General features: G+C 50.2%; 1 protein-coding gene across 1 annotated transcript; it reads left to right on the forward strand.

Annotated features, from left to right (window-relative positions):
• The first annotated feature begins 1,985 nt into the window (after positions 1 to 1,985).
• On the forward strand, positions 1,986 to 5,209 carry CLEC4G (C-type lectin domain family 4 member G). The gene is made up of 9 exons (XM_019757581.2): positions 1,986 to 2,127; positions 2,457 to 2,558; positions 2,926 to 2,979; positions 3,122 to 3,184; positions 3,303 to 3,407; positions 3,746 to 3,835; positions 4,025 to 4,173; positions 4,288 to 4,403; positions 4,683 to 5,209. The coding sequence occupies exons 1-9, from the start codon at positions 2,073 to 2,075 to the stop codon at positions 4,819 to 4,821; spliced, it is 873 nt and encodes a 290-aa protein (XP_019613140.1). The 5' UTR covers positions 1,986 to 2,072; the 3' UTR covers positions 4,822 to 5,209.
• Positions 5,210 to 15,615: the final 10,406 nt, after the last annotated feature.

Below are 15,615 nucleotides of genomic sequence, written 5' to 3' on the forward strand. Positions count from 1 at the left end.
TCCTTTTTGATTTTCTTTTTTTAAAAAAATTCTCTTCTGTTTTTGTTTTATTTTATCATATATGTCTCTTTCATTCCTTCCTGGAACAAGAGAGGAAAACAGGCATTGAATAACATTTTTAAATAAAATGTGGATGATGTTTATGTCTGAGGGTTGTTGAGAGGATTCGAGAAGGTAGGCCATGTTTATGCATCTACAGGAGGGGCTGAAATGTAGGAAGTGCTCGGTAAAAAATAACATTTTACCAGCACAGCCAACTTTATTTGTGAAACAAGGAAAATAAAGGCTTACTTCTCTTGAAAAAAAAAAGAAAATAAATAAATAACATGTTACCTTCTCAGCAAGGCCCACCCCGGCCCAGCACTCCCAAGCCCTTTGTCCTACTCCATGTTTTCTTCCATAGCACTTAGGACTTTTAAATATCCCAATTTAGGGTTCTCGCCCTCAGAATCAGGGGCCGGATGATTCTCTGTTCTGGGGGTGTCCTGTGCATTGTAGGGTGTTGAGCAGCATGCCTGGTCTCCACACACTAGATGGCAGTTATCACAACCCCCCTCAACTTTTGACAATCACCAAAGTCTCCAGGCTTGGCCCAATGTCCCCTGGGGAGCATAATTGCCCCCAGTGGAGAACAACTATTTATACAACTTACTTTTTCATTATTTACCGTCTGTCTCTCCCTACCCACTGCTAGAATGTTTGCTCCATGAAGGAGGGAATTTGCTCATTCAGGACATTGATGTCTGCCGGTATAGATGTAGATGTGAACAAAAGTCCACCTCTGTGCCTGGATTTCATTTCCTTTTTGATTTTTGTGTTGTGACCAACCTCACTGTCCTTAGCAAGCACATCAAAGCTTTTTCGTTGATGATCGTCTGTGCTCCTTAAAATGTAGCCATAAACATTTGTGTTAATAATGGCAGGTATGGCATGACAATGGAGGTAAATTTCAAAATGTGACAGTATGGATTTAAACAGTCACCTATCACAGGATCACAGGAGGTACAGCCGGCCTGGCACTACTGCATTCTTTGTCCCTTTGTCTTGTCAATCATTAGTACCGAGTTATGCTATAAAAAGTACAGTAACAGGGGTCTGGTAACGGAGAATAATCTGCAGAAAATTGCTGGGTGGTCTGTTCTGCTCTGACCCAACCTTCCTGTAAGTAGATTACCCCATAAGAAGTTCTGTTATATTCTATGGAGTTGCCTGCATAGTTCTTAGGTCTGAAGATGCCTCTCGTTAAGGTCCTTACACCGTCGCACCGCTGTCGGGTGATGCCCAGTTCCTAGATCGATGCCTGGCACACCGTAGGTGTTCAGTTTTTGTTGAAAAGATGAATGAACATTTAGTGGGTTTTGTGCCTCGGGATGGTGCCAGGACTTGATTTGCATAACCTCATTTCTTTGTCACAGCATCCCTTGGAGGGAGTCCCTGTCACTGTCCCCCTTTGCACAGAGGAGAAAAACTGAGGCTTCTAGGAGCTACATACATCATCCCTCCACCCACTCACCTAAGAGTTGAGTCCAGAAGCTTAGCTGACCACCACCTAACAAACGTCTGTGTTCTCCCTTCTGGCCCAGTGTTGAATTAAGGGTCAGCCTCTGTCAGGCACCTATGGGAGAGATGAAGAGGGAAGCTGAGCTGGCCTGGGGGGGCCAGACGTGAGGGGGCTCTCTCAGGGACCCAGAAGAAAGGACTGGAACTCATCCGGGTTCAGCTGGTCCCTCTTAGAAGGAAACCCAGCCCCTGACCTGTAAGAGATGGAGACTGAGCTCCAAAGCGAAGTCCCCAGCACCTGCCAGATGTTGCTATGGCAACCCCCCCCCACACACACACACTCCACCCCCTTCCACCCTCTCTACCCTTCCTTTACTCCCCACTCTCCCACTTCCCCTACAACACTTCACCCTGACCCCTAGTCCAGCCCAGAAAAGGCACAGCCCTGTAATTTGTCAATGGGTCCTTGGTACCAGGAATTGAGACGCAGGAGATAGGAAGGAAGGAAGAGAGGGTGGAGCGAGGGAGGAGGCTATATTTATATCTATGTCGAAGCGGGGAGCCTGCTCACCATGGACACTGTCGGGTACAGCAAGTGGGATGGCAAGTGCGAGGAGGCATCTGGAGGTATGAGCAACGGGACTGCCTCACTGGCCCCCTTGGGTCCCTCTCCAGCCAGTGATTTGGGGGTTGATGGGGGAAGGGAGGGCAACAGCCAAGAGAGGGCACAAGTAGTGGGTGCAGAAGAGACACTACAGGCTTTAGAGCCAACCGGAGATGGATTCAAATTTCAACTCTGCCACTTAAGGGCTGCGTGACCATAGGCAAGTCACGTAACTTCTCTGAATCCCAATTTCCCTGGACGAACCCAAGCGTCCAGGATTCAGTCCTCCAAGCCCAGGGATCCAGTGCAGTCCTAGTACAGAAGGGACCCAAGAGTCTATTGTTTATCCAAGGGTACCGGGGATGCTGGGGACGGCGACTCGTCTTCCTGGCCCTGGCTCTCCTGGTCGTCATAGCCCTGTGGGCCTTCATTCTGAGCGTCCTACTTTCCAAGGGTGAGTGACCCTGTATGATGGGAAGATTGTGTCCCAGCCCTCCCCCTCCCCCAGTACTGTCCTTCCTTCAGCCAGAGGGTCCACCAGCTGGGTCCCTGATCTTTGCCTGGGGCTGAGTGTGAATACATATGAACAGTTGGTGTGCATCTTCGGGCTGTGTGCACCCCACATTTGTGTGTATGTGTGTGCAGGAATGTGTGTGCATGTCCCGGTGCGCTTGTCACCCCTCGGCGCATCGGCACATCAAGTGAACTGTGCCCCTGCCGGTCCCCTCGGTGGGTCCCAAGAAGGGGGTCCCGGTACCCTCCGGGCGAGTGGAGAGTTCTCCAGTCCCCTGGACCGCGCCTGCCGGAACTTCTCTCCGCAGCCTCCACTCAGCGCGGGGCGCTGTTCGGCAGCCAGGACCTGTTGAAAACAAACGGTGCGTGCAGACCCGGGACTCCTGGGTGTGTGAGTGGGTGGGCACCTCAGGGTCCCCGGGGCTGCCCGCGGAGTGGAGAAGGGTGTCCCGTGAGTCTCCGCGAGTAACCTGGAGCCTGTGGGGCGGGCGTGGGTCGTTCCAGCCTCGGAGCAGAGGGCGGCGCTGGGAGCCTTGAAGAAGGAGATCGGAGTCTGCAATAGCTGCTGTAAGACGAGCGGGCTGAGGGCGCGGGGCCTGGAGACGTGTCTTGCCGGCTGGAGACCGGGCTTGTGGCCATGATTCCATGTCTCAGATGTCCCGCGCCATCTCCGCCCTCTTCCCAGGCCTTAGGACAGAGGCGCAACTGCAGAACGTGCGCACCGAGGTTACCGAGGCGCAAGAGAAGTTGATCCAGCAAGAGAGCTCCCTGAAAGAACTGAGCGAGCGCGGTGAGGGCCGGACATCGCCACGACCCCTGATCTCTCACCGCTCCAGTCACCCGACCCTTGATTCACATCCTGACCCCTCTGTGACCCAGACCCTATTCTGTGATCCTGACCTCTTAACTCCAATCGTGCCCCCCCATACTGATCCTGACTCCTGGACTCTGCCCTTCACTACAACTCTTTAGCCACAACTGGACCCTTCCCAGCTAAAACAGTCCTTGGCCGTGTTGTCCTTTTTGCCCTCAACACTGACCACGGACATGGATGCTGCCCTTTATCTAATGGCAACCCTGCTCCTGACCCTGACCTCAGCTATAATCTGGACTCCCTTGACCTCGCAGTGACCCAGAGCTTGGCTGAAGCGGCCAGGGACCGCGAGGGCATCCGCAGCGAGCTGTACCGGGCGTTGGAGGCCGCACGATTTGGGAACAGTGAGCGGGACGGGGTGGGGTGGAGTGGGGGAGACAAGTGAACCCTGGCCGTGGGCCTCGGGGTTCCCTGATCCGCCCTTTGACCTTGGCCTGTTCTCCATGACTCTGCCCCTGCGCCCCCAGGGCCCACTCCTAATCCCCTGGGTCTGCTCCACCTGCGAGCAATCTACCTCTTTGGCCGCCTTGCAGGCTCCTGCGAGCAGTGCCCCACGCGGTGGCTGCCCTTCCAGGGCTCCTGCTACTTTATCTCTGCGCTGCGGGCCAAGTGGGTAGACGCGCAGCGCAACTGCTCCGGCGAGAGTGCGCACCTGGTGATTGTCGGGGGACTGGAGGAGCAGGTGCGCGGCCTAGGAGATCCTAGGGGGGAAGCGGAGTTCACCTGAGGGGGAGGGGCCCAGGAGGTGTGAGCATGCCCGGTGGATTTCCCTGGCTCAGTTTCCCTTTCCATCCAGGCCTTCCTGAGTCGGAATACCGGAAACAGCGGTTACTGGCTGGGCCTGAGGGCGGTGCGCCGACAGAGGAAGATCCAGGGCTACCAATGGGTGGACGGAGTCCCGCTCAGCTTCAGGTGAAGGAGGGGATCTGGGGAGGGGGACAGGTCAGACCCTAGGAGCAGTGCTTTGGACAGATCTCAGGGACTCCTTAGGGATGGGCAGGGTAGCCCCAGGAACTGCCGAAGGGATAAATTCTGGGAGTTAGAAAGTTATATCCCAGGTGCATGCTCAAGTTAGATCCTCAGGCTGTTTAGGTTAGACCCAAGCAATTAACAGTCTAGACCCTGAGGCTGGACCCCAGGGCTATCGTCGGCCTAGACACCCCCATCAACACCCCCACTAAACCACTACAGCAACTGGAACTTGGGAGAGCCCAATGACTCTCAGGGGCGCGAGGACTGTGTCATGATGCTACACAACGGGTTATGGAACGATGCACCGTGCGACAGCATCAGAGACAACTGGATCTGCGAGAAGAGATTCAGCTGCTGAGCCCGCCCAGTGCCCCCAAGCCACGCCCACCGCCACAAGTGTGATTGCCTGCGCCGCTCACCCTCCTGGCTCCGTCCACCGCCATCGGATTTTTTTTTTTTTCTCCCTCCCTACCCACCACTACTGAAAACTCTGGGACTTCCTCTCCAACCTCACCACAAACTCCTCCCACGTGGACCTAACTTAGCCTCCACACCTTCCAAAATCCTGGTTCCTCGGCCCTGTGATCTGACCCCACCTCCCTCCCTAGCCAAGATCAGGTGATTCCGAGATGGAGATGTTTGGTTTTCTTGCATTTCTTTCCCGAGACTGGAAGTACTTAAAGATAAGGGTTTTGTGAACCGTCCTCGATGCCCTAGGGAGCATCAATAAATGTTTGAAAAATGAATCTGGGCTCCTCGCTCTGGTGAGTTCTTCTCAGCTTTATCCCAAAGACCCTGACATGACCTCTCTAAGTGAACTCATGGCCCTATGATGCTCCAAAACCCAGTGAGTAGCGCGCCCTGGGCCATGTGGGCTGTGGGGCACTGGGGACACAGGAGTAAGAGCCAACCCTTACTGTGTCCCTCCCACCCCCAGACCTCCTCCACCTGGTCTGGCTAAGCACAGGGAGTGACTCAATGGAGGAATGCATGAATGAGTGACACATAATGCATTTGAAGGAGCCACCTGTGTCCTCAGGGAGAGGGACTGTGCAAAGATTCCAAAGTGGTGGCCCCTTTTCTTGAGGAGACTGTCACTGCATTATGGAGAGACAAGGCCCTGAGACAGGTGAGAGAGGGGCTGCCCAGATCTGATGAGCAGGACCCTTTTGTCTCTGGAACTGAGGTTCTGTGATGACTGGGTAGGGCGATCAGGAAATACATCCCAGAGAAGACGGATTTTCGAGGAGTAACGAGATTTCAACATGTGGAGCTGGGAAGGGAGGGTTTTGCAGGTGGAAGATGTTGGAAGGTATTAAGTATGGCTGAACTCATTTGAGGGGTGGAGGATGCACAGAGCCTGGCTTTATCAACTGGGGGCTTTTTATCTGAATTTACCCTGCATTCCCAAAGTTTTCTGCGCCCATCCTGGGGACCTGAGGGCTCTCCTGGAATTTCCAGTGGAGATGAGTCTAACTAAGGGGTGTGACAGGCTATCAGCCTTTAGTTCTGTGCAGAACTGAGTCCAGAACCAAAGCTGCTGGGCGCACCCAGGCTGCGTGGCCCTGAGAGAGTCAACTGAGCAGGAAGAAGAGAGAACAACACCCAAAGGCCCTGGCCAGGTGAAACCTTTTGGTGGACCAATCCCCCAACCCTTCCGTGGACCCTCTACAGCTACAGCCCAGAGCGGGCACTGGCCAGGCGCAGGAGCCACCTGACTCCTGGACAGATACATACTTAGTGGACTGTTGGCCAGGCGGATGGCTTTCCAGATGGTTGCCTTGGAGGAGTATATGAGTTTCCCAGGGTTGCTGTGACAAATGACCACCAACTGGGTGGCTTAAGACAACACACATTCCCTCCAATTCTGGAGGTCAGAAGTCCAAAATTAGTTTTACTGAGCCCAAATCAAGGTGTCACCAGGGCCAGACTCCATCTGGAAGTTCTAGGGGGAGAATCTGTGCCTTTATCTTTTCCAGCTACTAAAGCTGCATCCCTCACGTTCTCTGGCTCAGGGCCTCTTCTTCCATCTCAAAGCCAGGAGGGTAGCACCTTCTTCAGTGGTTGCATTGCCTTCTCCTTCTGGCTCAAATCTCCCTCTGTTTCCTTCTGATAAGGACATTTGTGATTGCATTTAAGGCCCACCTGGCTGACCCAGGATGACCTCCTGTAATACTGCAATGCAGTTGTGAAACTAACCACCCCAAGTCAGCACAGATGCCACCCGCAGATTTAGGGCACAGTTCCTAACAAGACTGCCCTCACTGCAAGTTGGAGGGTCCCCACGTCACCCATACTTCTGACCAACTGATTCTGAGCAACTGATCTCACAACCCCTTGTGGTTCCATAATTTACTAGAATGACTCAGAACTCAGGAAAGCTCTATACTTACAATTACAGTTTTATTATGAAGGACGCAAATCTGGACTAGCCAAATGAAGAGACCCATAGGGTGATGGCTGAAAAGATCTCAAACACACACGCCCCAAGTGTTCTCTTCCCGTGAACTCAGGACATGGCACTCTCCCAGCACTTAGATGTGTTCACCAGCCAGGAAGCTCCTCTAAGCATTGGTGTCCAGAGTTTTTATTGGGCTTTCATCATGAAGGTGTGATAGGTTGAATCATTGGTTATGCAGTTGCACTCTGTCTCCAGCCCCACTTCCCCCTCTGGAGCTCGGGTGGCTGAAAGTCCCACCTCTCATGGTTGGTCTTTCTGGCATGGCAAAACCCTCCCCCCGCAAAAAAAATCTCCTTAGTTTATAAACTCAGGTGTGAGCCAAGGGTCCCCCATGAAGATTAAAGACGCTCCTATCACATGGAAAATTCCGAGGGTTTAGATGCTCTTTGCCAAGAACCAGGGATAAAGACCAATCAAATTCTTTAATACATAACATCCCCCCCATCTCTAAATCCCTAATCACATGTGCAAAATCTCTGTTGCTGTGTGAAATAAACCAATCACAAAAGGAAAAGTACTGCATTATTTCACTTACTTGAAGTATCTCGAGTAGTCAAACTTAGAAAGAAAGTAGAGTGGTGATTGTCAGGAGCTGTGGGGAGGGAGATGTGGGGAGTTGTTTACTGAGTATGGAGTTTCAGTATTGCAAAATGGAAAACATCTGGAGATTGCTTGTTCAACAATGTGAATATACTTAATGCTACTGAACTAACTGTCCACTTAAAAATGGTTAAGATGTAAATTTTATATTGTGAATTTTATACCACAATGAAAATTTAAAAATATTTAATGCACCCATTTCCAGCTCCAAGTCAGATTGTTTTTTGAAAAATGTATATATCTGTGTAGCCATCACTACATTCCAAATATAAAACATTTCCATCTTCCTCTCAAATTCCTTCCCAACACTCCCCCTCCCGCTCCAGGCCACCATGATCTGCTTTCATCACTACTGGCTAGACTTGTCTTTTCTGGAGCGTCACATAAATTAAATCACACTGTATGTTGTCTCTTGTGCCTAGATTCTTTCTCTAGGCATGATGTCTTTGAGATTCATCCGTACTGTTGTGTGTACCCAAAGTTTGTTCCTTTTCACTGTTGTCCCATCTTCCGTTGTGTGGCTGGACCACAATCTGTGTGTCTAGTCACCTTGAGTGATGTTTGCATTGACTTCAGTGTGAGTTACTATGAATTAAGCTGCTACGAACACTCTTATACAGATCTTTCTATGGCTGTAAGTTTTTACTTCTCTTGAGTAAATACCTGGCAGTGGGTCAGATAGTAGGTGAACGTTTAACTTTTATAAGGAACTTGTCAAACTATTTCCCAAAGTGGTTGCACCATTTTGCACGCCCATTAGCAATGTCTTAGGGTTCTGGTTGCTCAGGGAGGGTATTTTTGACCCAGGAGAGACTTTAGCAGTTCTAGAGACAGGTGCAGGGGGGTTATCTAGAGAAGAGCAGGAGGGAAGGAAATAAAGCTGGAATCTGAAGCAGATAATGGGGGAAGATAGGAAGCTGGTAGTAACATATGCCTGATAACGTGTTTTCATGAGAAGACTGGGGGACTGGGAAACAGGAAATGGGGGAAGGTCTGCTATTTGGAATTATGGCCCCCTGAACAAAGACCAAGGAGGAGGTCGGTGAGAGAAGCTGGAGAGGAGTGAGATCAAGTCTCCTGGGAACAAGGAGCAATTTCATTCATTCATGCATGCATGCATGCATGCAATGTAATTATTTGGATTCATTCAATGCAGTTATTTTCTCATCCACAAACATTTCTCCAGTGCTAATTAGCTTATTATACATCAGACACTGGCATTCGACAGAGAACAAAAGGTCAGGGTCTCTTTCCAGCAATCCCTCTCCTGGGCATCTACCCAAAAAACTCTGAAAACATTTATACATAAAGACACGTGTGCTCCAATGTTCATTGCAGCTTTGTTTATGGTGGCCAAGACATGGAAACAACCAAAATGTCCTTCGATAGATGAATGGATAAAGAAGTTGTGGTATATATACACAATGGAATACTATTCGGCGGTAAGAAAAGACGATATAGGAACATTTGTGACAACATGGATGGATCTTGAGAGTATAATGCTAAGCGAAATAAGTCAGAAAAAGCAGAGAACCATGTGATTTCACTGATATGTGGTATATAAACCAAAAACAACAAAAGAACAAGACAAACAAATGAGAAACAGAAACTCATAGACACAGACAATAGTTTAGTGGTTACTAGAGGGTAAGAGGGGTGGGGGGTGGGAGATGAGGGTAAGGGGGATCAAATATATGGTGATGGAAGGAGAACTGACTCTGGGTGGTGAACACACAATGGGATTTATAGATGATGTAATACAGAATTGTACACCTGAAATCTATGTAATTTTACTAACAATTGTCACCCCAATAAATTAAAAAAAAAAAAAAAAGAGGTCCAGGTCTCTGGGCATGGAGGATTCTGAAAATCCTTAGGCTGAGTGGATGTAGCCATTCACAAAATAATACAAACTGTAGGAGCCCATTTATATGAAGTTCTAGAACAGGCGAAACAATCCCAGGTAGGAAAAATGTGGGCACAATGGTTGCCTAGGAGCAGAGGCAGGGATTGCCAGGGAAAGGCCATGAAGAACTTTCTGGATTGATGGAAACGTTCTGTGATCTTGATAGGAATTTGGATTTTAAGGTGACTGCATTTGTCAAAGTTCAAAGAGGGCGGCCGGTTAGCTTGGTTGGTTAGAGCGCGATGCTCGTAACACCAGTGTTGCCAGTTCGATCCCTACATGGTCCACTGTGAGCTGCGCCCTCCACAACTAGATTGAAACAACTACTTGACTTGGAGCTGATGGGTCCTGGAAAAACACACTTAAAATAAATTTACAAGTTAAAAAGAAAAGCTCAAAGAAAATACTCTTTTTCATGCGTTTCATTCTATGCCATTTTACTCAAAAAGAAAAGAAAAGTAAGGAGAGTGGCAAACAAATATTGGACTTTAGTTCACGTTCTGCAGGCTGGAGTATTTCAGAGGAAGTAAGCTGATGTATGTAGCTAACTTTGAAATGCATAAAAAAATGGATTGAGGGGTGGATAGAGGAGTGAATGAATGGATTTGTAATTAAGTGCACATAGAAAATATTGATTGTAGAATCTAAGGATGGGTTTTTCCTTCTAAAATTCAACTTTTCTGCATGCTTGACGATTGTCCTAATGAAGTGTTAGGGTTCAGGTCGTGGTGCTGCCTCCCTGGGGCTCACAATCTGGGCATGAGATGATAAGGAGGGGTAGATGGTTGTGTGCCCACATGATGAGGTTGGAAGTAGAACTCTTCAAAATAGCAATTCCCTGACTCCCTGCTTCTAGCCTGAGGGGTGAGATGGGGCGTGGGGGAAGGAGGGTCTCCCTTGGAGAAGCTAAGGGGATTTATACTGGGCAGCAGGGGTGGGAGCAGAAGAAGTCCCTTTCAGCTGCCCTCTGCCCCTTTCCCAGGGGGTGTCCCCACCAACAGCCCCCGGAGTGACCATAGGACCACACTTTCTGGGGCTGAATCAGCAGGTCATTGGTGACTTTAGGGGCCAGCCACAGTATCCTGGATGAACCTGCCCTACCCGTCACCCCACTTTCCAAGGAAATAGCCTTGAGACAGAGTAGCCTGTCCTTTCCCACTTCCCACCTCCCTCCTCCCAATTCCAGGAAAATCCCTGGGATCCCAAGGCGCTTTACCAGGTTGGCTGAGGTGTCTGGGGAAGCCCTCAGGGTGGGACAGGACACACTCTCCTCCAGCCTTGGGAAACCCCTTCCCCATCTTCTTCACCCTCCCTCCTCCCCACTCTCACCTCTCTTGTGTCCTCAGATCCACTCACAAGTGACTCAAATGGATGAATTTGGCAGACGCTGACAGAAAGCCCAGAATCCAAAACCATGCTTGCCACTTACTGTCTGGATGAGTCTGGGCCCGTGACTTTGTCTCTCTGAGCCTCAGTTTTTGCATCTCTCAAGTGGCAATAATAATAACAGCAATAATAACAACAGCATCTACCTCCTAGGGTACTGTGGTCAGCTGAACAACGGCCATCCTAATCCCCAGAATCTGTGAATATGTGACTTTACATGGTAAAAAGAATTTTACAGATGGAATTAAGGTAAGGATCTGGAGATGGGAGATGATTCTGGATTTTGGGGGGTGGGGCAGGGGGAGAATGTTGTCATAAAGGTCCTTATATGAAGGCGGAAGCAGGGTCAGAGTCAGAGAAGGACACGTGACAATAGAAGTAGAGTCAGAGAGAGGTGGGAAGATGTTACACTCCTGACTTTGAAGACAGAAGAAGGGTCCAAAAGCCAAGAAATAGGGGTGCCTCTAGAAGCTGAAAAAAGCAAAGAAGCAGATCCTCCCCTATAGCCTCCAGAAGGAACCAGCTCTGTGGAGGCCCTGATGTTAGTTAGTCCAGTGTGATTGTGTTGGACTTCGGAGCTCCAGAGCTGCAGGATAATAAATTTGTGTTGTTTAAAGCCTTCCAGTCTCTGGTAATGTCTTACAACAGTCATAGGAAACTAATTCAAATATGATGCCTGCAAAGCACCTACTGTGTGCCTTGGGCTGACGACTTGGTGGTGACCACTGGCAAACCAGACCCGTTCACACACGGGTCAGGGGTGAGAGATCATTAAACCGATGACTGAGGGGCTAGAGGCCGCTTTAGCTGGGGTCACTTCCCTCAAGAGCAGAGACCTGGAGGATGAGGAAAGACCAGCGAGAAGGCTCAAAAATTGGAAAAGCCGGTGGGTGTGGCTGGAGCCAAGGGGGAGCCATGCAGGAGGAGAGGGTACCAGCCACACTGCCCTCGCTGGCTGCTGGGAGTTTGGGTTTCCTTCTAAGGGCCTTTGCAGGAGTTGGGGCTTAATTATGGGAGAGACAGGACAGCCACGTGTTTGGGGAAGTACTGAGCGCTTCTCTCCAGCCGTGGTGCAGACGGTTTTACGCCCTTCACAACCTATGGGGGAGAATTGCGTTTATCTGCACTTTACAGATGAGGAACCTGAGGCCTAGACAGGATGAAGTCACCCCGCAGGGAAAGGGGATGGAGCTGGGACTCTGCCGGCCTCCCCTTTCCCACCTAGGGGTGGGCAGTGAACAGGTGTGTCCAGCAGGGGGCAGCACCCCTACTGTCCTGGCCACCTAGCCTGCCAGGATAGAGAAGAAAAAACATGCAATCCTAGATCCAAGTCCCTGAAGGGCTGGGGGCCTGAGACCCTGAGGGAAGGACTGGGGACCTGGGGTTCTGGGTCCCTAAGGGGCTGGGGGTCCTGAGGCCCTAGATTTCTGGGTCTCTGAGGGTGGGGACTGGGGTCCTAGAATCCCAGATCTCCAAAGTGCTTGAGGCATGGACCCCTCAAGGTGGAGCCTGGAGTCTTGGCTTCTGGGTCCCTAAGGGGCTCCCAGAGGGTGGAGTCTGTAACTTTGGGTGCAGCAGAGCAGAGCCATGGAAAGTTGTAGGCGTCAGGAAGATGTGATCTTGTCGCTGCTGTGCAGGGAAGGGACTGAGAACAGGTGGGAGGGAGATGAGAAGGGGGCTGCCACCATTGTCCCGGAGACACAGTGGCTGGGGGTGGGGTCATGGGAGAGGAGAGAGAACCAATCAAAGGAGGAGGAATGTAAAAGGTGGGCGCCCATGGCCCAGTGCTGGTGCTGGGTGATACTGGGCCCAGCTGTGGCTGCATCTGGGCTCACTCTGCTCCAGTCTCACTCGTCTGTGTTCCTCCAACACACCACCAGGGATCCCCAGCCAGGAAGGGAAAACCACAGGGAGGAGACGTGACAGCCACACTGGGCCTGCGGGCTGTTGCCCTTTGCACTTGCTGTTCCCTGTGCCAGGGATCCTCCACCTGATCCCTGAAGGCTGCTTCTTTCATTCCCTTCAGGGGCACCAGCTCAGACGTCACCCACTCACAGCCGTTTCTGATCACTCCGCTTCAACTGCACCTCTGTCTCCCCGTGTCCTACGTGCTTTATGTCTCTTCACAGCACACGGCACTGGTCTGTCTCCCGAGACTGAACGGCAGATCCAAGGGCAGGAATTTCTGTCCAGCTCATTTACTACTGCAGCCCGAGTGCCCAGGGCAGTGTCCAGTGCCTCAGTGAATGAATGAATGAATCGATGAATCAATGAATTAATCAATGCATGAGCAAATGAAGCTCAGGACTGAACACAGAGATGTGAGGCGTCAGCAAGCATTGGGGCGACTGAAGGCGAGGGGTCGTGAAGAAACACAGCAAGCAAGAGGTGCTGAGGGGAAACTGAGGCATGCAGTGCAGGGAGAGCAGAGTGAAGCAGGAGGGTCGCTGGTGGAGGGGCACCGATTCTGTGCACTCAGCCCTCCTTCAGCTCTGCAGAAGCCTGGCAGAGGGCCTGTGTGTGTGTCTGTATGACAATGTCTGTTTGTGTTGTGTGTCTGTGTGTGTGTGTGTATGTTTGTTTGTGTGTATGTTTCTGTGCATTTATATGTGCGTGTTTATGTGTTTGTGCATGTGATTGTGTCATGTGTGTATCTGTGTGCACACTAGGTGTGTCTATCTCGTATCTGTAGTCCGATTGTGTGGTGTCTATACCTACATTTATGACATGTGTGTACTTTGTTTGTACCTGTGTGGATGTCTATGGACTTGGCTGTATCTGTGCTTCTCTGTGTACGTGTTGTGTGTGTGTGTGTGTGTGTGTGGATGTCCACCTGTGGTTTGCTTGTGTCGTGCGGTCTGTAGATCTTTGTGTATGTGTTGTATCAATGTCTATGGGCTGCTTCTGTGGTTTTATTGTGTGGTGTGTTTGGTAGGTTGTGTTGTATCTGTGTTTTTAAATATTTGTATTTCTGTGTGTATGCATTATGTATGTCGTGTGTGTGTCCATTGTAATATGGTGTGTGTGTGTGTGTGTAGTTTGGTTGTGTCCTGTGGTTTGTATCTTTGTCTGTGTTGTGCAGCCATCTCTGAGTTGTGTCTGTGCGCATGTGGTGTGTGTGTGGTTTTGTGTTGTGTCTGTGTCTGTGGTTGGATTGTGTTGTGTTTGTCTATGTGTCTTAATTTGTGTGTGTGGTGTAAATGTCTGTGTGTGTGTTTGTGCTTTCATTGTTTGGTGTCTGTGCGCATGTGTTGCACGTGTATCTGTGGTTTAGTTGTGTAGTGCTTGTTGGTCTCTATGTGTGTGATTCTGTGGGCAATGATGTTGCATCACTTGTGTGTGTGCATGTGTGTGTATCTGTGTGTCTACGTGTTGGGGGCCCCCACACTCCACATCCCTCACCCTACTGAGTCACGGCAGCTGTCACTTGGGCCCAACCCCAGTTCTCTGGAATTCTCACTTCCCCACAGCACTGAGGCTCTGCAAGAGGTTATAAGAAGATGTCAGGCCTGCCAGGGCCAGAAGTCCAGTGCCCTCCTCTGTGTGAGAAACTGAGGCCCGAGAAGGGCAGAGACTGCTTAAGCCACAAGGTCAGAGGAGGCAGAAAAGCCACTGTCCCCTCTCCAGGACCTGGCATCTCTGGGAGAGGATGGTGTGGATTTCCCCTGGCTGGGATAGGGCGGGGCACTGGCTCATGAGTTCAAGGTCGCAAAACCCAGGGGAGGACCTGTGGCGGCTGGGACATTGAGAAAGAAAATCCAGCTGCAGCTTCTGCTTCTCCCAGAGTGGCCTGCTCAGAGATCTCCAGGTTTCTCAATCCTCCAGTCTAAACGAGCTCTTCCCCAAGGTACCCCCAACCCTGCTTTCCACCACCTAAAATTATCCTGTGGATTTATAGATTTTAACCTTTGTTCTTATGCTACAACATGGATAAACCCTGAAGACATGGTGCTCTCAGGAGGACTAATACTGTGTGATTCCCCTTATACGAGGTCCCCAGAGGAGTCAGATTCATAGAGACAGGAAATAGATGGTGGTGCCAGGGGCTGGGGGGGGGGGGAAGTGAGTGTTTAATGGGGAACAGAGTGTTAGTTTGGGAAGGTGAAGAAGTTCTGGAGATGGGTGGTGGGATAGTTACACAACAGTGTGTATGTATTTAATGCCACTGAGCTGTACACTTAAAAATGATTAAAATGATAAATTTCATGTTGTGTATATTTTACTACAATTAAAAACAAAACTCTTTGTTTTCCTCCTTCATGAGAGCTGGGACTTTACCTTGTTCCCAGGTGCTGGCACACAGTAGGTGCTCAATGAATGCTTGTTGAATGAATGGAAGAAGAAAGAGATCTGTCAACAGCAGATGGAAAGGTAGATGGAGACAGAAAGAAACAATGAAAGTGTGTTGAAGCCTGAAGCCAGCATCTCCTTGTCAATAAATCGTGCTTTGAAGCAGTGGTTCTCAAAGGGGGGTGATTCTGCTCCTCCCAGGGGGACATTAGGCAACGTCTGGAGGCATTTGTGGTTGTCAGGACTACTGTGTTTCCCCGAAAATAAGACCTAACCAGAAAATAAGCCCTGGCATGATTTTTCAGGATGATGTCCCCTGAAAATAAGCCCTAATGCGTCTTTTGGAGCAAAAATTAATATAAGACCCGGTCTTATTTTCGGGGAAGCACAGTAGATGCAAGGGAGGGGGGAGGTGCCACTGGCAGCAGTGAGTAGAGGCCAGGGATGCTGCTAAACATCCTGCACTGGACGGCCCCCAAAGCCAGGAATCATCCAGCCCCAATGTCAAC

This window comes from Rhinolophus sinicus, linkage group LG07 (genome assembly GCF_036562045.2).
Source record: "Rhinolophus sinicus isolate RSC01 linkage group LG07, ASM3656204v1, whole genome shotgun sequence".
Taxonomy (NCBI): domain Eukaryota; kingdom Metazoa; phylum Chordata; class Mammalia; order Chiroptera; family Rhinolophidae; genus Rhinolophus; species Rhinolophus sinicus.